Genomic DNA, 23,746 nt, shown 5'->3' on the forward strand with positions numbered 1-23,746 from the left:
TTTCCTGGGTGTTCCAAGTGATCTGACCTCAATACAGCTGTGTTTGAAGAATAAGGACAGCTCAGGGCTCTTCTACTTCTCTGCCATCTTAACTATTCCCCCCAGGTTCCCTTTTCATTTTGTTGATGGTTCCCTTTGCTGTCCAGAAGTTTTTTAGTTTGATGTAGTCTTACTTATTTATTTTTGCTTTTGTTGTTTTTCTTTTGGTGACAGATTAAAATAATCATCACAAAAGACTTATACCAAGGAGCTTACTGCTTATGTTGTCATCTAGGTTTTTTATAGTTTCAGGTCTTATATTCAAGTTTTTGATACATTTTATGTTAATTTTTGTGTATGGCATAAGATAGTGGTCCAGTTTCATTCTTTTGCAAGTGGCTGTCCAGTTTTCCCAGTACCACTTATTGAAGAGACTGTTCTTTCCCCATTGTATATTCTTGGCTCCTTTGTTGTAAATTAATTGGCCATAGTTGTGTGGGTGAATTTCTGGGCTCTCTGTTCTGTTTCTTTGATCTATGTGTCTGTTTTAATGCCAAATACCATAGTGTTTTAATTACTGTAGCTTTTTAATATAGTTTGAAATCAGGGAGCATGATGTCTCCAGGTTTGTTTTTCTTCCTCAAGATTGGCTTGACTATTCAAGGTCTTTTGTGGTTCCATTCACATTTTAGGGTTTTTTGTTCTATTTCTATGAAAAATACCATTGGAATTTGGATAGAGATTGCATTGAATCTGTATAATGAATGCTTTGGGTAGTAAGGACATGGTAACAATATTAATTCTTCTAATCTGTGAACATAGACTTTCATTCCATTTATTTGTGTCTTCTTCAATTCTTGTCATTAATGTCTTATGGTTTTCAAATATACAGATCTTTTTCCCTCCATGCTCAAATTTATTCCCATGCATTTTATTCTCTTTGATGTAATTGTAAATGGAATTGTTTTCTTAATTTATCTTTCTGATAGTATATTATTAGTGTAAAGAAACACAAGAGAGGGGCGCCTGGGTGGCTCAGTCGGTTAAGTGGCCGACTTTGGCTCGGGTCATGATCTCGCTGTCCGTGAGTTCAAGCCCCGCGTTGGGCTCTGTGCTGACTGCTCAGAGCCTGGAGCCTGTTTCAGATTCTGTGTCTCCCTCTCTCTCTGACACTCCCCCGTTCATGCTTTGTCTCTCTCTGTCTCAAAAATAAATAAATAAACATTAAAAAAAAAAGAAACACGAGATTTTTGTCTATTGATTTTGTATCCTGCAACTTTACTGAATTTGTTTTTTTTTTAATTTTTATATTTTACATTTATTTATTTTTGAGAGAAAGAGAGAGACAGAGCACAAGTGGGAGAGGGACAGAGAGAGATGGAGACACAGAATCTGAAGCAGGCTCCAGGCTCTGAGCTGAAGTCAGACGCTTAACCAACTGAGCCACCCAGGCTCCCCTGAATTTGTTTTTTAGTTCTAGCCATTTTTATGGAGTTTTTAGGATGTTCTATATATAATATTATATAATCAGTAAACAGTTCCAGTTTTACTTCTTATTTTCCAATTTGGAAGCCTTTTATTCCTTTTTCTTGCCTAATTGCTGTGGCTAGGAGTTTCAATAATATGTTGAACAAAAGTGACAAGAGTGGATATTCTTGTCTTGTTCCTATACTTAATTCTTATTAAATGCTGACTAATCACTATAACTTCATACAATTCTTTTTTGTCCCCTCCTTCCTTCCAGCACCAAGGAAAAATTGGAGTTAAATTTAATGTTGGGACAGATGACATCGCCATTGAGGAGTCCAATGCAATCATTAATGATGGGAAATACCATGTAGTCCGTTTTACAAGGAGTGGTGGCAATGCCACATTACAGGTGGACAGCTGGCCAGTGATCGAGCGCTACCCTGCAGGTAAGCCAGTGAATGTGTATCGGGGGAAGATTTTATGAAAAACAAAGTGGAAAACAGAGCACTATTTTGCGTCCGTTTCACCAGATTGTGGGTTTTCTGAGAAACCATCAAGTATTTATTGGACTTTAAAATCATGTGAATGTAATGCTGTCCTAAACTGTTCTTGATACAGTGTACAAATGGCATTTTGTAGGAGAACTTGAAGGCACACTTTATTGTCTGCAAAATTCAGGACATCAGTGAAACCAGAAAAATGCACACATAAAAGGCACAACATGTCAAAGCTCTTTTTACTGGATCCTTGCATTCGAACAAAGGAAAGGCTTTGTCAAAAGTAACAAAGTTATATTTAAAACCGAGGGAGGGAATATTACATATTTTTCTCTGAAAAAAAGTAGGACCAGGTGGTTCCTTTGATGGTGCAGAGCTGAAACTCATGAAAGGTGCAAGAGGACCATGAGACAAATAGGGAAACAGTAAAGGAACAATATATAGTACTATAAGTCACCCGTTATAAGAACGTGTAAGTAAATGAAGTTTGTGTTCACTGTCATATAACCATATGGGAGTTTCACAAAGATTCTGTGACACTAGCATTATTCATTTCACGTCTATAAAATGAATGTCAAGTTATTATAGATAAAATAAAAATTACCTTTTTTCATTGTTAATCAGCTTATCAGATCTGCATTATTGAAACAAAGGAAATAAAGACTTAAACTAGTGTTACTTGTGGTTGCATATATTCCCAATTAAAAAAAAAAAACATGTTATTTTGGGGTGCCTGGGTGGCTTAGTCAGTTAAACATCCAACTTTGGCTCAATTCATGATCTCACAGTTTGTGAGTTCAAGCCCCACGTCAGGCTCTGTGCTGACCGTCTGCTTGGGATTCTCTCTTTCTCCCTCTCTCTCTGCCCCTCCCCCCTTTCTCTTTTTCAAAAATAAACTTTAACAATCATGTTATTTTAAAGTAAAATACAAATTAAAAGTATACTTGTATTTTACTTCAATTATTATCTCTATATTTTAGTACAAGAGGTTACTAAACACATCAGCCTCATTTCTCTCCGCTCTTTTAGCTACAACTGACTTGTACAACAGATTTATAGTAGTGTATAAAGAAAATATTCAAAAAGAAATTTTCATTTTGCACAATACAAATGATTACCAAAATGCATATAAGCCTCTGTTATAAGTATTTGTTTCTTGGAAGAAATGATATGAGGAAATGACTAACTTATTAATAAAGATCTCAGTTTTTCTTAATACTGACTCACAATTAGGAAATGTGTAATGAAATGTCCGTGGTGCCCTCCTGGAACTTTTCTGATTTATATATTTCTACATCTTCAGGCCTCATTTCAAACCTATTCTATAAAACTGGTGCTGTGCAAATATTTGCTGAATTAAGTGTGATAAAAAAAAACAGCTCTATGACAAAATTCAGAAGCAAGCACATTAATAATATGTCCAGGGCTCATTATAATACTGGCAAATAGTAGCCAGTCAATAAATATTTGCCGAATTGATGTCCTGGGAATTATCCCTACAATTACAAGAATGTACACCTTCTTTTACCATCTATAATGGATTGGAAGACTTGGAAGGAAAGTAACTCAAATATGTCACATAGAACCTGCTAATACTGCATTTACTGAAATCCTAGTAGAAGGGTATTTTTCATAAAAAGTACACCTTTAGTGGGATTATGGAGAGTAAATTGGTAAATTTTCCAAAATACAGATTAATCAATACCTGTTTACTGAGAGGAAGTTACTGCACTGGACACCATGAAATGTGTAAAGTAGGGTAAGGTCTAGGCTGTGTCTCTGGGGGTTTTGTCATCTGTGAATAAAAGACCTGAATATGTAAATTGACAAATTCTGTTACTATTATAGTAGCCCAGCAATGTTTCACCAGTTAATTTGTTAAAATTATTTCATTTTAGTAACTTTTTACTTTTATCACACTTTTATCACATAGTGCTATTTTTTAAGAGCTCCTTTTTAGAGAATGCTAATGGTGACCTACAAGGGGAGAGAAGTCCCACTCTCAAGTTAGTTGGAGAAAATCTGTTTTAAACTAAGTTTAAAATATCTATATCTGGACTTTATTTTATTAATATACATAATGCATCTCTAAAAGAGAAATACAATATGCATTTCTCAAGCATAGATAACCAAAACCTAGTTTTCTAATGCATTAATGCATTGAGATAAATATTTTATATTTTCAAAAATTTCTATGCCTCTTTAATATATTTTATCTGATTGACAGTCTTTTAATTGTGCACTTACTAGATACTATGTACTAGGTATATTTCAAAAAAGACATGATCCTGTGGCAAGCTAATGTCCAATTTAATACTAGAATAAGGCAGTAAATTAATTAAGTCAGCAAATAGTTGTATATTTTTCTAGACTAAAATTTGTTTAACACACATATAATGTCTCATTTACCAATTAAATGGATGCCCAGTATAGGGAACAATGTAAAATATATTTAAAGATCAGAAACCGACAATATCCTGATAATTAAGGGACAATCTTTAGAAATATTTTAGATGCAACCTCTTTTATATTTAGAAAAAAAATAGGCACATGCAAAGATTCTATGTACGCTTTCAGTGAAAAGTATTTGAGATAATATTAATTAATCAAGAGTGAGCAAAGTCACAGTTATTATGGAAGATACAAGCAAAAGTAAAACACAGAATCTGTCCTCAAGAAAATTAGAGCACTTGTGAGGAATTTCAATGTATACATGTAAAAAGTTCATGATGAATATGTAAAGAACTCAGGGGAGTCACCATTGTTATCAAGTATTTTATTAATCATCTGTTCTGTGTGCATTTCAGCATGATATTGAGGTAGGAAATAAGCCATGAAAATTTCAAAGACTTTCTTCTTTTGGAGCTGTATCTGCAACAATGCTGTGAAGGCTGAATACAAATTTAGAAGTGTGTGTCATCTAGATTGAAGTTTTTAGAACAAAGTGATTTTATGTATGAGTTCATTAGAAATGTCTAGTATGTCTTTTATATTGGTTTGTGGTATCACTACTTTTATTTTAAAGTTTTTTTTTTGTTGTTATTCTTCATTAGAAATACAGCTGCACTAATGCTTTTACCACCAAATCCTATAATCAGAGAAGCAGGAACCAACAGACTATATTTGGTTCCTTTTAAAGTGCCTGCACTGCAAAATATAGGTAATAAGGATTGAAATTAGTAATTAAGTATAGCACTTAATCTTCCATTATAGGGCTTTGTGGTAAGTGCTTTTATATGAAGCAATTCATCTGGTAGCAACACTATACATTTAATGAAAAGCACCTAAAGCGTTGACCAGTGGTATTACCCTATAATTGTCTGGAAGGCTTTCATAGAGAAACTAATTAGTAGAGGTAGATTTTATGCCCTTTTGGAGTATTTGAAATATTCTTTTAACCCAACAATTCATATTTTAGAATAAATATTGAATTTTCTGAATAACAGACCCACTTTTCATTATTTTCTGTACATGGAGCAATGTATAGGAATAATATTGTGCAAGCCATTTAAAGTTGAGAAACCATTTATTAGTGCTTATTAGTTAAAGCTCTTAGAATATAATGCATCATTGATATCTGATTTGTTCCTAATTACAATTATGTAGCAAAACTTCTCTCGCAACAAAAATAGATTTCCTTTTCTCATAATGTTAATCCACAGAACTTAACATCATCTTACTCTTTGCCCAGACTAAAGATTGCTCCAGTTAAATCACAGTTACCCTTGAGATTAAACGTTTGAGTTCATTTGTCTACCAGCATGCCAAAAAATGTCCTTTGCACAAAACCGAATATTCATTTCATTCATGTCAAATGAATAAATCAAATGAACAAATACTTAAAGGATATGCATTACATTAAAGGGACATACTAGATTTACCATCTGGACACAGAGATACATAAAAAATGTTGGAGATTAAAAATATAGCATCTGAGAAAATATAAGACTTACCATATAACATTTGGCTAATTTTGGATGGATAAATACAAAAAAGGTAGGTTTTAAGGAAGAAGAAGCCATTTTGAAGTAAGTAGGCTAGTAAAACTATGAAAAAAAAGTAGGAAACTTGATTTGGATCTTGAAAGGCTTGATTTTTACCTAAAGGGTGGCATGAATTTATTTTAATGAGATTATCAAGAAAAGATAGAGACAGAAAGTATTTAGAAAGCTATTAAACCGTCCAGATGTCAAAAGATGAAGGCCTAGAGTAGTGTGTAAGAAAATAGAGAATAACATAGAATACGATGGAAAATCTGGTCAATGACTGAAAAGAAGGAGAGTCATTTCCACTTTTTAGTTTGTCTCTTTCTCTCATCAGCAATTTTCAACGTTTTCTTGCTGCAGTGTGTCACCAGACTGCCCCAAGTTAACAGTGAGATGGAAATCTATGGTAGGAATGAATAGAGAAGTCAAAGACATGTTTCTTGCTTGCTAAGAGTTTAGTCTTTTAGGGAAACAAGGATTCAGAAAACCCACCAATGTCAAATAAAATAGGTTAACTTCAAAATTACTAGTGAAGAGAAAACATGGTTTTCTATGATGGTATAACAAAGCAGATTATTTAGGAATAGGAAAGTTTAGAAGAAAGAGAGGAATGGCCCAAGAAAAGATTCCATAGAGATGGTGTAGATATTTTTTGCATTACCATCACTTTGGCTCAAAGATCTTATTGATATTATCTCTAAATCTTGATTTTGTTTTAATCTTTGAAAGTTGGTAAAATATTTGAGAGCTCAGGAAATTCATGGTGATGATTTCCCTTTAAATTCTATATACTTAGTTTAGGTTAATTCTATATACTTAGTTTAAGTTGTCGGTAATTATTGACTATCTGTTTGAGTCATTCCATCATTTAAAAGTTTCCTAGATATTGGTGTTTTTATTTACTTTTAATGAAATTTTTGCTATGTATGATGTATTGAGAAAATCTACTGCATTTGTGATCATAGCATAAAAAAGAGAAGGACCTTCACAGATCCTTCTATTTCAGCTCCTTCATTTTACAAACAATAAAATGGAACCTTTGAGAGGTTGGTGGATTTAATCAGAATCACTTTGCCAGTTAGTGTCAGAGCCAAAATTATACTTGGGAATTCTTGTTTACCAACTTTGTGTACCTTATTTTATACTATGTGGAAGATAGAAACCAGAATGAAGATAAATCATTAGATAAATCCTTCAACATAGCAAGGTATACTCTTCATAGCTAAATGTTAAGATGACCTACACGATTGGTCATGGTTGTACATGTTATTCCATGTCAGAGTCCATTACTTCTGCTGACCAACACAGACACATACACACACAAACCTATATTATGAGTGCTAAAAAATAACACATAGAAAAACATTTTCTTAGAAAAACCATAGTTAATTACCCAAAGGATACAAAAATGCTTTTTAGAAGGGGCACATACATAAACATTAAAAAATAAATGTTTAAAAAAAGGCACCTGGGTGTGGCTCAGTAGGTTAAGTGTTTGACTTCGGCTCAGGTCATGATCTCATGGATCATGAGTTCAAGCCCCATGTTGGGCTCTGTGCTGACAGCTTGGAGCCTGGATCCTGCTTCTGATTCTGTGTCTTCCTGTCTCTCTGTTCCTTCCTTGCTCACACTCTGTCTCTCTCTGTCTCAAAAGTAAATAAACATAAAAAAAATTTACAAGGGGCACATGCACCCCAATGTTTATAGCAGCAATATCAACAAGAGACAAATTATGAAAAAAGCCCAAATTCCATAGGCTGACAAATGGATAAAGAAGATGTGGTGTATACACACACACACACACACACACACACACACACACACTGGAATATTACTTGGCAGTCAAAAAGAATGAAATCTTGTCATTTACAGCAATGTGGATGGAACTAGAGTGTATTATGCTAAGTGAAATAAGTCAGTCAAGGAAAGACAAATATAATATTTCACTCATATGTGGAATTTTAGAAACCAAACTGATGAACATGGGGAAAGGAAAGCAAAAATAAGAAAAACAGGGAGGCAAACCATAAGAGACTCTTAAATACAAAGAACAAACTGAGTTGCTGGAGGGGAGGTAGGTGGGGGAAGGACTCTTGTTGGGATGAGCACTAGGTATTATGTGTAAGTGATGAATCACTAAATTCTATTTCTGAAATCTTTATCACACTGAAAACAAACAAACAACACCATAGTTATTTATCACTGAATTTTTGAGTCAGTAATACTCATTAGGAGGCACTGGTATTTCTTAATCTCACTTTTGTCAAATCTCACATTTGACATTTGTCATATGTCTTGGTTAAATGTATAGATATGGGAAATGCTTGATGGAATTTTGTTTCCCTCCTACAAAAGTAAGGCAGTGAAAATATAACTCTTTATGGAAACTGATTAATCATAGTGAAGATTTGAATCATTCTTTAAATAAAAACTAATTTTTGGTGCGGTCCAACAGAAGACATGGTAACCGGTATTTGTCACATAGTAGGCTACTTAATGAATAATTTTTGGAATAAATCCAGTTTCCTCATTCAACTTCTATGTAATAACATTGTCTTTTGCTCATGGTTTTTAGGCAAATATGTACATGGATGAATATTTATATGAATATATACATTTTTGGCTTCTGTGATATAGTTAACTGTAACTAATTCAAATTTTCCAAAGTAAAGCTTACACACTATGAAATATATGAAACTTCAAACACTGTAGCTATGTTAGAATTAGTGACTAAAATTCTGTCTTTTCTAGTATTAATATCTTCTTTAATGGTGCTCATTTTTTTGAGACTTTGGGGCTTTTCTTAATGAGGAAAAATTATAAATTTTTTATTAAGCAGTATGTTAAATACATCTGCCTAAAGTGTGAGCTACAGAGAGATTGTATCCAAGGAGATGGAAAGAAATGGTACCTTCTCAGACTTCTCACTCATTCATATGTATTCTCAGCGACCTGTATTTTTTTTTAAGTCAAAGAGTTCTTACAGTTACTGTAAGTCAATCACATTAGGATTTTTAATTTTTTGACAAAAGAAAAAGAAAGTTCCTCTGATAGCTTGGTGGGCTTTGGCATCACTTATACTACACAGGCTAACAAACCTAGATAATATAAATAAATATAAATAGCCCTTCATGATTTTCAGAAGATTTCCCTTTGTTCCCCATTATTGTTTTCAGTGTACAATCTTAGTACTCTAAATTCTTATCGTAATTAAGGTACACGTTGATCCCACTCCTGAAAAATATGTTAAACACAAAATGGCATTACCATAATTTTAAGTAAGGATAGCCAAAAGTATTAACTGAATAACTGGGTTCAAGGACTTTTCCCCAAAGGTATTGATAATCAGGTCAATGAATCTATTCACTGGTTACAAAACAATGAATTACTAATGTTACATAAAAAATTGTTGCTACTACAAATGCATAATTTAGTTTTTAGGAGCAGAGGTGGAAAATGTTTAAAGTAATAGCTAAAGTGTGAAGGTCAGAGATATTACTTTTTTTTTTAATTCTAGTTTCTTTTTTTAAATTTTTTAATGTTTTTATTTATTTTTGAGACAGAGAGAGACAGAGCATGAGCAGGGGAGGGGAAGAGAGAGAGACACAGAATCCGAAGCAGGCTCCAGGCTCTGAGCTGTCAGCACAGAGCTGGACATGGGGCCTGAACCCACAGACTGTGAGATCATGACCTGAGCCGAGGTCGGACGCTCAACCAACTGAGACACCCAGGTGCCCCCAGAGATATTACATTTTTAAGGATCTTAGGCTTTCAGGAAATTTCACAGCTTTTCCAAGTGTTTTGGTTGATTTTGATAAGATTTATAGTTTTTTAACAATGCTTTTATAAACTTCGTCAGTATCCAAAAGTATCTTATATCCCACTGCTTATAATTACTTGAGTGCAATGGAAGATCAGTCGTGTTCCCAACTCAATGAACCATTCTCTTAATTCTTTCTCAAACACTCTTACTCCTTATTTTCTCAAGAGCGTTTTATTAAAGTGCCCAGGTATATTTAAATGCTTTTGTGATAAGTACAGATAACAACTAGTACCTTTGTGTATAATTAAACAATTTAAAAAATTCTACCAGCTATTTTTACCTTTCAGTTCTTAACGTCACCATTTGAATGCCAGCTGTGAGCAAGACTCATATTTTGCGTAGTATTTCCTTTTCTTATCACATACCTACTTTTCTTACGTTGTAAACTCAGGAATAAATTGGTATTAAATGTCACTTGATGGTAAATAATCACGGTTTTTTCGAGAAGACACAAATTAGCAAAAAGATAAAAATCTCATATCCAGATGTTGAAGCCCTATATAGACTTCATATGAGTACAAACATTAGATAACTATCCTCAGTTTTAGATATTAATCTATATCAATTTTTCTATTATTTTTTTTTATTTTTGAGAGACAGAGAGATACAGAGCATGAGCAGGGAAGGGGCAGAGAAAGAGGGAGACATAGAATCCAAAGCAGGTTCTAGTCTCTGAGCTGTCAGCACAGAGCCTGACGTGGGGCTCAAATCGATGAACCGTGAGATCGTGACATCAGCCAAAGTCAGATGCTTAACCAACTGGGCGACCCAGGTGCCCCTTTACCAGTTTTTCTTAATGTTTCTTCCTCTATGAGATGATGATGAAGTAGGGCATCTTATCATTAGAAAAATACACACATGTCTGCATTTAAACACAGTTATGCATATGATTTTTTGGGGTTGTGTCTCAACATCCCATGGCCCATTTACCTAGGATTCAGAACCTGTGCTCTGGGTGATCTTGAGGATGTCAATTTTAGAGGAAAAAAAACAAAACAAAACAAAGTCTGTGTAATGAACAACCCAGTTATGCATATGATTTTTTGGGGTTGTGTCTCAACATCCCATGGCCCATTTACCTAGGATTCAGAACCTGTGCTCTGGGTGATCTTGAGGATGTCAATTTTAGAGGAAAAAAACCAAAACAAAACAAAGTCTGTGTAATGAACACAGAGGAACCTCCTATCCAAATAAAGTATGCTTCCAGTGAAATGTAGCTGCCCTTTATAACCTTCTAACTATGGATGTAGCCCTCTGGATTAGCCTCTTCTAACTCATATAAAATCTTTTTTCTTTAATAGAACAAGCCCAACTTTTGTACTTCCACTTTAGAAAAACTTAGTTCTTTCTAACATGATTATAAGAATGTTGTTATCCTTCTAATAAATGTATTTCAAGCACTGATATTATGCTTTATATAATTCTAGCACCAGTGCATTGCATACTAAACAGCCTCAAAACCAAGAGGCATGATTTGAGGCTCTCATGTGGAGAGATCTATTTGTAAATTATCTGAGGATTGTGAAGTGTGATGGCGAAATTACAGTGTCCAATGTGTTCAAGATAAAAATGACTATTAATCTGACATCTTTGGAAAGTGTTATCATTATTATGAGGACAAGTTAATAAAGCCCTTTGCATGTATAGAAGAAACTTCAGAACCCATGGAGGAGGACAATTTCTCTCCTTTTCTCCCCTTACTAGATAATTTTTCACTTTTATCTCATTACTTTTTTAATCTGTATGGTTTATTTTCTTACATATGTACTTAACTCACTCCAGGAGAATACTGACAATCCATTCCTTCCTTTCCACCAAAACCAACTCTCAGCATCAAAAATGTTATAACCAATTAAGTTAGGTGAATGTAGGAAAATGTATATTCTAATTTCTGTATTAAGAACTACCGCAAATGTGGCAAATAGATGCCATTTGAACACTATCTAAGGTTCATAATTTTGAAAAAAATCCAGAGCAAAGATCAACAAACTTTTACTGTAAAAGGCCAGGTAGTAAATATTTTCATCTCTGTAGGTCTCATGAGCTCTGTCACAATTACTCAGCTCTGCCATTGTAGCTCAAAAGCAGGAATACTAATAAGCAAATGAATGGCTGTGGCTGTGTCCTAGTAAATCTAGAAAAATAGGTAGAGGGACACATTTGACCTGTACACCATAATTTCTTGACCCCTGATATAAAGGCATAACAGAAGGATATGGGGACCAATCTGAAGGAGCTCCTACATGCCAGAATTGGAGTTATTTGAACAGCAAATTAAATGGATATAGCACTGGATTATAATCCAGATAATGAAATAAGTATCCATGAGCACATATTGGTATTAATAAGTAACTGAATGGACAGATGACAGATAGATAGGTAGATACATGGATATATAGGGGAGCAGGAACAGTTTTGCTTTTTGTTTCGTTTGTTTTTTAGAGAGAGAGAGAGCAAGTGAACAAGCACAAACATGGGAGAGGGGCAGAGGGAGAGAGCCACACTCAGTGTTGAGCCTGATTTAGGGCTCAATCCCATGATCCTGGGATCATGACCTGACTTGAAATCACGAGTCAGATGCTCAGCTGACTGAGCCACATAGGTGCCCCTAAGGAGAGTTCTTTCGTACAGAATAATTCAATTAGCAAATGTAGAAGGATTATGGAAATAGAAATTCAGCATTACAACTTCAAAGTAACAATTGTTGAGGGTAAGATTCACCAACAGATGCCAAAATTAGTGCATAAAAGTTGGAGTAGAGACTAGTAATTTATGTAGTGTAAAAGTATCTCCTTCAAGGGGAAAGTAAAAACCTTTCACAAAGAAACTCAGTAGAACACCTTAACCAAGTAATCAAATTAACCATCATCATTATTAAGAAATATTGATTTATGTACCTCATGATATAATGCACTGAGAAAGTATTTGCAACAAAAATTCATAACCTCGATCTAATCATGACAAATGTGATGTGGGAATCTGTGTTGGATTCTGGACCAGAAAAAGGACATTAGTTAAAAATTAGTAATAAAGTGTATACATTACTTACTAGTATAATACCAATGTTAATTTCTTAGTTTTGATAATTACCCAATGGTTGTTTCACTTGTTAACAGTGAAGAAAGGTGGGTAAAAGATATGTGAAGCTCTCCTTACTATTTTTACAATTTTTCTGTAAACTAGTAATTTTTAAAAAAAAATAAAAAAAATTATTTTTATCAAAAATACCTTTTCCTCAATTCTCTATAGCATAATTCCAGGAAAAAAAAAGATTTTAACAATAAAATTTCATGTCTTTGTAGAACTGGCAAGTCAGATGTAATTGTTATGATAAATTATATATTAACATGTTTATAGGGTTGTTAGAAAAGCACATTTATTCCTGAGGAATATAAACCTAGTTTCTATAATAATCCAAAGGTATAATATAATCTAATATTTTAGTTCTTAATTAAGAAAGAATGACATAATAAATGTGAAAGTCTTTTGAAGTATGAAGCCTTTAAATAGGCCAAATATTAAAATTTAAATTATGATGGTGAATATTTTGTGTCAAATTTAGCCTCATGGGTTGGATATTTGTCAAAGAAAGTCTTTCATCTTAAACATTTTAAAGTCTGTTTTGTTTTTAGCCTTTTGAATTTGACTGTATTAAAAAGCAGCTAAGATTCCTACCTCTTCTGAAAATTTGAGACTAACTTCACTCATGTTAAGTATTATTGAAGTAATTTGTCATCTTGGGCATATTATCTATACTGGTGGCCTGAATATTTAAAATATCCATTGAGAGTCCAAAAGAGAATATACCTAACATAAGTCTGTCTAGATATTACCATATGCATTTCCAATGAAGTATTTTAGTTGAATTTATGAGATATAAAACTGGACAGAATAGAGAAACATCTAGCTTCATTTTTCTAGATAGTGTCAACTAATTGATAGCATGCCATAATAATTTTTCAGGGTCACCTTGCTGGAGCATTTTAAAAGTCCATGTAGAGTCTTCAGCTTTCTCATTTGTTATTTTTATTGCTCAATTTGGCAGAGGAGTTGGATGAGAGTGTATTTTCTGGTTAATGGAGAAACAAACAAAAAGGCTTTTTTTAAATGCAGACTTTGCTGTAAAGTGGGGGTGGGATGAGGGTGCAGGATGGTCACAGTCACAGAAGGAAACAGGTCTGGGGATAATTAGATGAGGCCTGTACTTTATGGAAGCGTGTTTGAATAGAAAGTTTAATGCATAGGATTGACTCAATAAGGAAATTGGTGTTGCACAAGGGTTGAGGTAAAGAGGTAACACTTCACCCCGAAATCCCAAACATTCACAGGGCCCATATAAATTCCTGCCTTTTGTAGGATCTAATATTGGCAAGAGGGAGCTAGACAGGCAATCTATATGGGGAACTGTGGTAGTTTTTTTTTTTTTTTTAACATTTATTTATTAATTCTGAAAGAGAGTGTGGGTGTACACTCATGCGTGAGCAGGAGAAGGGCAGAGAGAGAGAGAGAGAGGGAGAGAGAGAATCCCAAGCAGGCTCCACACTGTCAGCGCAGAGCCCAGTGCAGGGCTCAATCCTAAGAACTGTGGTATCCTGACCTAAGCCGAAGTCAAGAGTTGGTTGCTTAACCAGCTGAGCTACCCAAGCACCACCGTGGTATTTATTTTATATACATTTTCCATTATAAATCTTTAAAAGCCAGCTAATGTTATGTCCTTCTGATAGATGAGTAAACACAGAGATTAGGTTATTTGCCAAGGTCACAGATCCCAAAGCTCACTCCAGTACTCTGAAGTATTATGCAACATTGCCTACACTATTTATTCTTACTCCTTCTAAGAAAAAAAAAAAAAGAGAGAGAGAGAGAAGTTTCTTTTTGGTGTTGCACAAGGATTGAAGTAAAGAGGTAACAACCTTTGTTGTGAGGTGCCTGGGTGGCTCCGTCTGACTCTTGATTTGCTCAGGTCATGATCTCAGGGTTCATGGGTTTGTGCCCCACATTGGGCTCTGTGCTGAGTAGAGATTCTCTCTCTTTTCCTCGCTTTCTTCCCCTCCCTTGCTCTTGCTCTCTCTCTCTCTCTCTTTCTCTCTGTCTCAAAATAAATAAATAAAATAAATAAATAAATACATAAATACATAAATACATAAATAAAAAATTTAAACCTTTGTTGTGCTGAGGTCCTGTTACCAATGCGTATTGCTCATTTTGTTCAGATCTCTGAGGGCTGTGTAAGGGTCCCTTGGGATTGGTATCATGCTCATAATGATGCCTTCCCCTGCTGCTTGTCATTCTTCTTTTGTTTTTTTGGTCATTGTTTATTTAGGTATAGCAGTGAGTGCCAAACCCAATTTGTGTACCCCTCTTAAACACTAAATTGCAATAGGAAATATAGATCACACATCAAATGATCAAACTTCAGACATATGCTATATACTTAACACAAGATTAAAGATGGAGTAGTGTGGACCTTAAGGGACAAGGTTCAGGGGTCAGACTGCTTGAGTTCAAATCTTAGTTACAACACTTCACACATGTGATACCTTTCACCAAATACTTTAGTTTCTTTGTACTTCAGTTTCCAAATCTGTAAAACGTTATTAATGATAGTTCTTACTTCAGAGGATTGTTTGAATTTTCAATGAGTTAGTTATTAGTTTCAAAATACTTAGTTATTGGTAAAACCCTGGTAAGTAGGAAGTACTCAATACATATTAGCTCCACTGTCAGTAATCATAGTAGTTCAGTTTTGCAATCCTATAAGTGCAATAGGTACGAATCTCCCTATTTTAGTGTCTGATTCCTTCTGAGAACAAATTTACCCTGTCTTGGCTATCAGACTTGGGTTCATATACATGGAGATAAATCTTTCCAGAAGGTTTAAGAGATGTAATTGCCCTACACTCTTTTGCCCCCCACCAAACTCATTCTGAATCAAGATATTAAAGAGGCATCACTATGAAGAACTGGGTTCAAGTCCAATGAGTGACACAGAAAATATGTTCTGTATAAATTTAGAAAAAGGAGTGTTGTGGGGTGATCAGAGAAGACTTCATGAAAGACTGGAATTTGGGCTGGGTGTTGGGGAGTCCTCTGACTTTTAGTAAGTGAGCATTAGGGAGACCATGCTAGCTGATGGACAGACTACTGCTTCTAGTTATGCAGTTTGGGTGACTATGGACTGCACCAATATCCCATTGGAGGAAATGAGTGGAAGCTGGAATCCAGTGTATGTTTGGGTCAACAAGCATGTGCCCTAGCACAGAGGATGTCCCCTGAAAAAGAATTGACTTTTCCTTCTTACCAAGCACCTTGGGTTTACCCAACCTTTTGTCTGGGTGTTAACTGTCAGGGGAGAGTCTCCTTTCTGTTTCCTGTGATGGCACCCTTTAATTAGGAGACCAAACACACATAATTCCAAGAGAAAAGAAGCAATATTAATAGTTACTACTATATTAATAGGCACCTGCCAACCCTATCTTGGGCAATCAAAAACATTTTTCACTTTATGTGTAAGCTGCCAAGTAGAACTGAGACTATTGCTTGTCTCTTAACTGGAGAAACTAGAATCAACCTGTTGGTCATTATATTAGGTGGTTGGGTTTATTCCTGCTCAGATGGGGAAACTGAAGATATCAGTTAAAAGAAGTCTCAGACCAAACCTTAGGAAATAATTTTAACCAGACTCAAAATCATTACTTTTTTTTCCCTAAAAGTATTTAAAAATATCAGTACATTCTCAGTCACTTGTAAATCTTGTGCTTAATTTCGTCTTTTGTCTAGCCAAGTTTCACATATCTTAAATTATGTTTAATTTTGGTTCGAATTTCTTTTTCACTTTCTGCCTGAAGATATTTTTCTTGAGTATTCATTTTTTATTCTGAATTAGAAAGCATTGAGAAAAGGTAAGCAAGTAGGATGGAAAGAAAGCATCATAAAATTGATTGAATTATTTAAAGTGCTTACAACAGAAGCAATTCTTGGACCTAGCCATTTCTTTCACATATTTTACTTTAAGGCTCTAATAGAGGCCCAGTCTTGGATACTCCTTTGATCCATCAATGAACGTTCAGTAAGACCCATCTCATGGTTGTTCCATGGTATGCCAAAGCTGATGGGGAATACAGGGAAGCAAAAAAAAAAAACCAAAACAAAACAAACAAACAAACAAAAAAACAGTTTTTTGTTCTGCAGGAGTTTGAGGAATAACTGGAGAGGAAAGGTAACTCAGAGAAGTATGAATTTTACAGGAAGTACAAGATTACATAGCACAAAATATGATGATGAGAGCTGGAAAAGAGATGTGTTTAGTACTTAAAACAAGTCTGAGTCTGTTCCAGAAGGGACAAATGGATGTATATTGATGAGGAGCCTATTCTAGGTTGGAGAGAGAATGAATCAAAGAATAAAAGTGGTTAAAGATCCCAATATAGCACAAAAAATGTTTTTTCTCCCTGTGATGGTGTGTTGATGATAACTTCATACTGTCTTAATGATTAAAGCTGAGGGAGTAATTAAGGAAGGAAGGTCAGAACCACTTTCTTCCAGAATTTGTGGGTTCCTGAGGTATGTCTATACTGTGACAAAAGGTTGTTTTCTTTGGGAGTGTCAAGATGGCCTTAGAGATAGCAACATTCTGCAGATTCCTGTTTGAGTTCCCCTGGGCTCTCAAGAGAAATTGAGTACAGTTTCTGAGTCTGTGATGATAAGGTGAAACGAACACTGTCCACCTGGACAAAACAGAGGTAACTGGTGGTAGTTGTGTGTAACTGTTAACTTTTAATAAAAAATCTGGGTGAATAGGTAGAGGTAGGCACAATTGAGTTTTATTTCTACAAAGATGTGTATTTCTGATTGCAGCTGAATTCCCATTCTAACTATCTTATAACTTCCCAAGCCACCCTACTAAACTCCTAACTTGTGTCATTAATAACATAGTTCACCTTATTACCCCCACATATCAAAATCTTTTAGTTAATCCCATCAGATCAGTCACTGGGTCCAATGGTAGGCACCAGTCCGTCCGCTAATTATTACTTCAAAGATTCCCCAGTTTCCATCATTCATTTTCTATCCTTGCTGGCATTATTTTAGTGATATAGGCCTTTATCACAATTGGACCCCTCGTTATCAGCTGTAAACCATCTATATTCATCTTTGGCTAGCATTCTTTTAATCCATTTGGTATATAGCCAAGATGTTTATCTTCCTGAAATTGCTTTTATCATATCTCTTCCTGCCCTTCAATTCTTCAGTGGCTCCCTTAAGTAGGCTATATAAGAATAGAATTTGTATAGATGAAGAGAGATGTATAGTAGGGTTCAATGCCTTTCTTTGGGGTCTGATATTTCATAATTGGGAATTTTATTTTTCAAATTCTATTTTTTTTCTTTTTACACACAGAAATTTTTTGAAAATCTGACCTTTCTTGCTTGACATTTTTCTAAATATTATGTTACCAATTTCTTGCCCTTGCAGTAGGAAACCAAGGATTACAGGTGTTCTGTTTTGTTTTTTACAATATTTATCATTCCAATGTCATACTTTAAACTTTACTGTGGGTCTTTATTGAATATATCTAAAATCTATTAACTTTGAAAAGTAAATGTAATGATTAGGGGCACCTGGGTGGCTCAATCGGTTGAGCATCTGACTTCAGCTCAGGTCATGATCTCATAGTCCATGAGTTCGAGCCCTGTGTCAGGCTCTTTGCTGACAGCTCAGAGCCTGGAGCCTGCTTCGGATTCTGTGTCTCCCTCTCTCTCTGCCCCTCCCCCGCTCATGTCCTGTCTCTCTCTGTCTCAAAAATAAATAAAAACATTAACAAAAATTTTAAAAATGTAAATGTAATGATTAAATGTAACTAGAGTATTTCTGTGTGTAGCCAAACCAAAACAAATCAGAATAAGAAAGTCCGCTGTATTTGCCAATAATGTGTGATGATGCTCTTTACTTTTTTTATTTCCTTTAAATATTAAATAATATGAATAATAGTAGTTTTATGACATTTTTTCAACTCTTAATGAGCTATGGTACTTTCCAATTGTCTTCTAATTCTGTAGATCTCAAGAGACCAATGCATCAAGGTTATCAATCCCATCTTATATCAGTTGGGAATTGGACCAGATTCTAGCTAAGGTCTTTTCATTTCTACAGGTCTGTAATTTTGTGTAGTCTATAAAAACAATAGTAGCCATCTATTACCAGAAACTATCCAGGTGCTTTATACAAATCACATCTTATTCTTAAAAATAATCTCATTAATCCCATTTTACAGATGTGGTAAGACATGGAAAGAGTAACATGCCTTTAGTACTTACTGAAATTTGAACCTGGGATTTTCTAAGTCCCATAAAATCAAATGAACTTAATTATTTCTTTCCATGAATCTTAATACTCTTGTGGTTTAAATATTTGGAAAACAAAGATTTCACAAATTTAAAACTGGAAACTCTTTGTCTTGGGCTGTTAAAAGGTGACTTTTCATTTTTGGTGAGAAATAATGTCATCTACATGTACTGCAACTTTCACCTAAATTATTGTGACAATGTAAAGTGTTTAAAAAGCTATGTATTCTTGATAATAATGTTGTGTTATAATCCCTTAGGTTAGTCATGAGGTGAAATTTCTTAGTCATTAAATAAAATAACATGGCAACCCAGGGGGAATGGATGCCTGGAGCTAAGTTAGGGGGTGATGGAGCAGTGCAGGGGGTGATAGACTATAGCATGGGAGGTTGAGATGGAGACACAGGTCCCAGGAATATCAGAGGAGAGAGTTAAAGTCAAAGACAAAGCTTTCCCAACCCCTTGTATCAAAAATTTCCCCCAAGTAAAATCAGGCCAAAATTGAAATCTGGCCGTATGGGTGCCAGCGGCGAAATTGTATTCAATTTCTTAGGAAATATAAGACTTGAAATGATTGCATTCAGATAAAGTCCAAATCTTTTTGTTTTAGCACTAATTTGTGCAGTCATCTTTTTTGCTAGGCCTCTGGTTGTCCTTGGGTATTTTCATTGGAGGCGCTCACCTGTATTGCTGGGTGGCTTCAGGGAGGTAGGGATACCTTATCGAAGTTGGGCTTGGAATTGGTGTCATTACCCACTAATAAGCATCCAGAGAGAAAGAGAACAGAGTAAGTCACTCATCCATTTGGGAGTAGATGATAAATATTTCAAGTTAACTGTGAAAGTTGCTATTTTTGTAGCTGTTGTTAACTATTTAGCAAGCCCCCCAAAACCTAATCATGATCTCACAGAATCATTTTTTGTGTTTACTGAAAAAGATTCTTAAGGCGATTTTTAAGACTAGAAATTTGTGTAAATAATGTAGGCTTATCTTTTTGGGACTTAGAATTTGTTTTCAGAGTTTTGGAAGTGGGCACAATAAACTTTTTGTGATCTTTGTGATAGTCACAAAATTGAAGAAAACATCAGTATATTTTAGTAAAAGAATCTCACCTATGTAATCATTAACATAAGTAGGAATTTATTTTATGCAGTGTTTTGTGTGTGTGAAACTTTTAAAATAAATTAGAAACTTAACACTATATTTTAAATAGTACTGCAGTCATCTGTGTTAATGATGTTACAGGGGGCCACAAAGTAAAGGAGGTGGTAGGATCACTTTTTTGGTATTTTAAGAAATTTCATTTAATGATATGAAATGTTAAATAATTCCTTTGCAAAAGTTGTTCTATAGACATAATGGAACTATATGTTTATCTATACCTATTTATACTTATAGGTATATGTGTGTGTGTGTATGTATATATATATATATATATATATATATATATATATATATATATATCATGCTGATATTTATGTATTTCATGCTGAAATCAATTTCATCATTATCTTCTAATTTAAATAATGCGGGGCGCCTGGGTGGCTTGGTCGGTTAAGCGTCCGACTTCGGCTCAGGTCATGATCTCACGGTCTCACGCGGGTCAGTTCAAGCCCCGCGTCGGGCTCTGTGCTGACCGCTCAGAGCCTGGAGCCTGTTTCAGATTCTGTGTCTCCCTCTCTCTCTGCCCCTCCCCTGTTCATGCTCTGTCTCTCTCTGTCTCAAAAATAAATAAACGTTTAAAAAAAATTTAAATAATGCAAGCTGTAAACTGGTGGACTTCATTCTATAACTGTGCTAACTACCAGAATCGTGGTGCGGACTGTTACGATTTAAAGCAAATCCAGAGAAGGAGGAAATGCTTTCTCCGGCCAAAATTTATAATTAAAATGGGTACAATTTTGACATTAACATGGTACACTATTAAAATTCAAGTCCAGGAGTACTCATTTCTAGACTTTTTTAGCAATTATACCAAAATGTTATCATATCTGCTTAGTACCAAAGATCTGTGATTAAGTCAACGGTATATAACTTTAAATAGTTTTAAATCATCTCTCCATTAGTTCACTAGGGTCTCCATAACAAAATACCATAGACTAGATGACTTAAACAGGTATTTATTTTGTCATTGTTCTGTAGGCCAGAAGTCCAAAGTCAAGGTGTTGGCAGGGTTGATTTCCTTTGAGACCTAGCTCCTTAGCTTGCAGATGGCCACCTTCTCTCTGTGTTTTCACATGGACTTTTCTCTCTGGGAACATGTCCCTGCTGTCTTTGTGTGTGTGTCCAAATTACCTCTTCTTGTAAAGACACTGGTCAGATTGGACTAGGGCCTACCCTAAGGATGTCAATATAGCTGAATCTTCTCTTCAAAGGACCTATCTCCAAATACAGTTACGTTCTGAGGTACTGAGGGTTAGAGCTTCACCATATGAATTTCAGGGGGTGAGAAGCACAATTCAACCCATAACAATCTTAAAGTATTTGAAGGGTCCTCATGTGGAGGATACCAACAAACTGTTTATTTCCACTGAAATCAACACAAGGCCAGTGGGATTTTAAAGACTTTAGGAAAAATTTTAAATGAAATGTTAATTAGGCTAGAGTTGAATGACCCAATTAATTTAGCAATGACACAGCCTAACTATAAATGTGCTAGATTATAAAGAAAAGAAAAGAAAAGAACATGTAAGTAGACAAATTCCAAATGTCCTTTCTAATGGAGTATCAGCTTCAACTTGGTAAGACATTATTTGTAGTTTTGTCATTCTCTCCATTCTGTATTTAGTGATCCACTAAAAATCACAGTGGCTTAAATTTAAGGGGAGTTAATGAAGGCAATAAAGAAATTCATAGTCTCATTCTAAGAAATGCAGTGTACTATTTCTTCTCTGTATCTACTGCATTCTTTAGGATGTGTGGGTCTTAATTGGTGATCTCCACCCAGGCTGGGAGTTATACTTAGGCCACCTGCAGGCGGCCAAAGTCTTCTCTTATCAGACTTGATTATATGGGAGCTCTCATGAGGATGTCTCCTGAACCAGAAGCAGCCACATAAAGTACAGTTCCCCAGATCAAAGGTGTTTGAGAAACCCCAGAAAAGATTTTACTTAAATTTTGGACAGAATGGGTTTGCAAAGAGCAGCCATTGATTTGAAGAAATCCTTATTCCCTCTTGAAATTGTCCTTTCTTACCGCTTCATTACTAAGATTTTAAAATGAAGAGGAGACAAACCTCTTTCTGAGCATCCTGAAGCACTCCCCCATCCTCTTAACCACTTTTTAAAAAATAGAAATCTCCTAAAACCTAACCTGTGCCTGCCTTTCTCCTCTTGAAACGGCTGTCAGAACAGTGACATGCTTCACCGGGTGGGTAGAAAGAGAAGCCAGAGGAATGTCTACATGGTGAGAGGTGTGTGTGTCTGTATAGCTGAAAGAAGAAGGAAGACAAGTTTGTCAAATTAAACATATCAGAAAAATGTAATGGTTTAATTATAAAGATCTCCACAGATGACGACCCAAAGTCTTCATAAATTTGTCAAAGCACTATGAGATAGTTAACAAAAAAAGAAGTGAAAAAAACATGCCAAATCAAAAATTTCAGTCTTTTGGGGTACCTGGGTGGCTCAGTCGGTTGAGCATTTGACTTCGGCTCAGGTCATGATCTCACTGTTTGTGAGTTCCGGCCTGCATGGGGCTCTGTGCTGACAGCTCAGAGCCTGGAGCCTGCTTCAGATTCTGTGTCTCCTTCTCTCTCTGCCCCTCCCCCACTTGTGCTCTGTCTCTCTCTGCCTATCAAAAATAAATAAATGTAAAAAAAAAAGATTTTTAAAAATTTCACTCTTTTAAGTATATTTGCACAGTTAGAACCATTGCTCATATCTTATTTTTCAATGGGTCTAAAATTACTTCCCTCATAAAAATCCATAGACAGTGTATGTTAACAAGATGGCCTAACGTGTGTCCTCTTGACAACCCTACCTTCAGCATGGGATCATCAGTCATTAGCATTGGTGACCACATTAGAGGTCATACAGTCTACCAACCTCATTTTACAGATAATGGGACTGTCTTGATTTAGACTACCCAGTATCCACTTCTGTTTATAGTTTCTGCTGTAGCCCCCTCCTTTTTTTTTTTTTTTTTTTTTTTTTTTACCATAAGCCTTATGGAGGAAAAAGAAGAGATTGAGACATTATTTTTTGAAATGCATCTCTTTAAAGCATTAATATACAGATTAAAATGTCATTTTGAGACTCAATGATATCTAAAGTTTTCCTATTCCAGGAGCAGCTTTGTCACTCTCCTGCTGCACAGAACAGATGGTGGTCTCCTGAATTTCATTTTCTCTTAGGACAGGTGCCTTTGGCTTTTTCTTTTTGTGTGGCTTCCTCAAGTTACTGACCTCCCTTCAGTTGTTCCCTTTGGCTTCTAGGTAGCCATGCATAGATCTCTGAGGATAAAGTTGACATTGCTTGGGAGAAAATGCAGTGGTTCATACAAAGCATCTTTGGGGTGGAAGACACTTATAAGTCTATTTCCTTTATTTGTCTTCAGAAAGCAAAATTGATTTATTTTCCACTCCTCACGTCTACCTCCTTCCTGATATTCAGATGGGTGAGAAGCAATTTCTGCCATCTGTGTATT

The 23,746-nt window shown here is 35.2% G+C and overlaps 1 protein-coding gene across 24 annotated transcripts in view; it reads left to right on the forward strand.

The window, feature by feature from the left end:
- NRXN1 (neurexin 1) overlaps positions 1–23,746 on the forward strand; it is a 1,145,650-nt gene that overhangs the window by 974,218 nt on the left and 147,686 nt on the right. For all 24 annotated transcript variants that reach the window (XM_058684123.1, XM_058684125.1, XM_058684135.1 and 21 more), the window contains one exon: positions 1,724–1,895. In XM_058684123.1, the coding sequence (XP_058540106.1) occupies positions 1,724–1,895 (172 nt within the window). The remainder of the gene's footprint in view (positions 1–1,723; positions 1,896–23,746) is intronic.

The sequence above is a fragment of the Neofelis nebulosa genome, chromosome 9 (assembly GCF_028018385.1).
Source record: "Neofelis nebulosa isolate mNeoNeb1 chromosome 9, mNeoNeb1.pri, whole genome shotgun sequence".
NCBI lineage: Eukaryota > Metazoa > Chordata > Mammalia > Carnivora > Felidae > Neofelis > Neofelis nebulosa.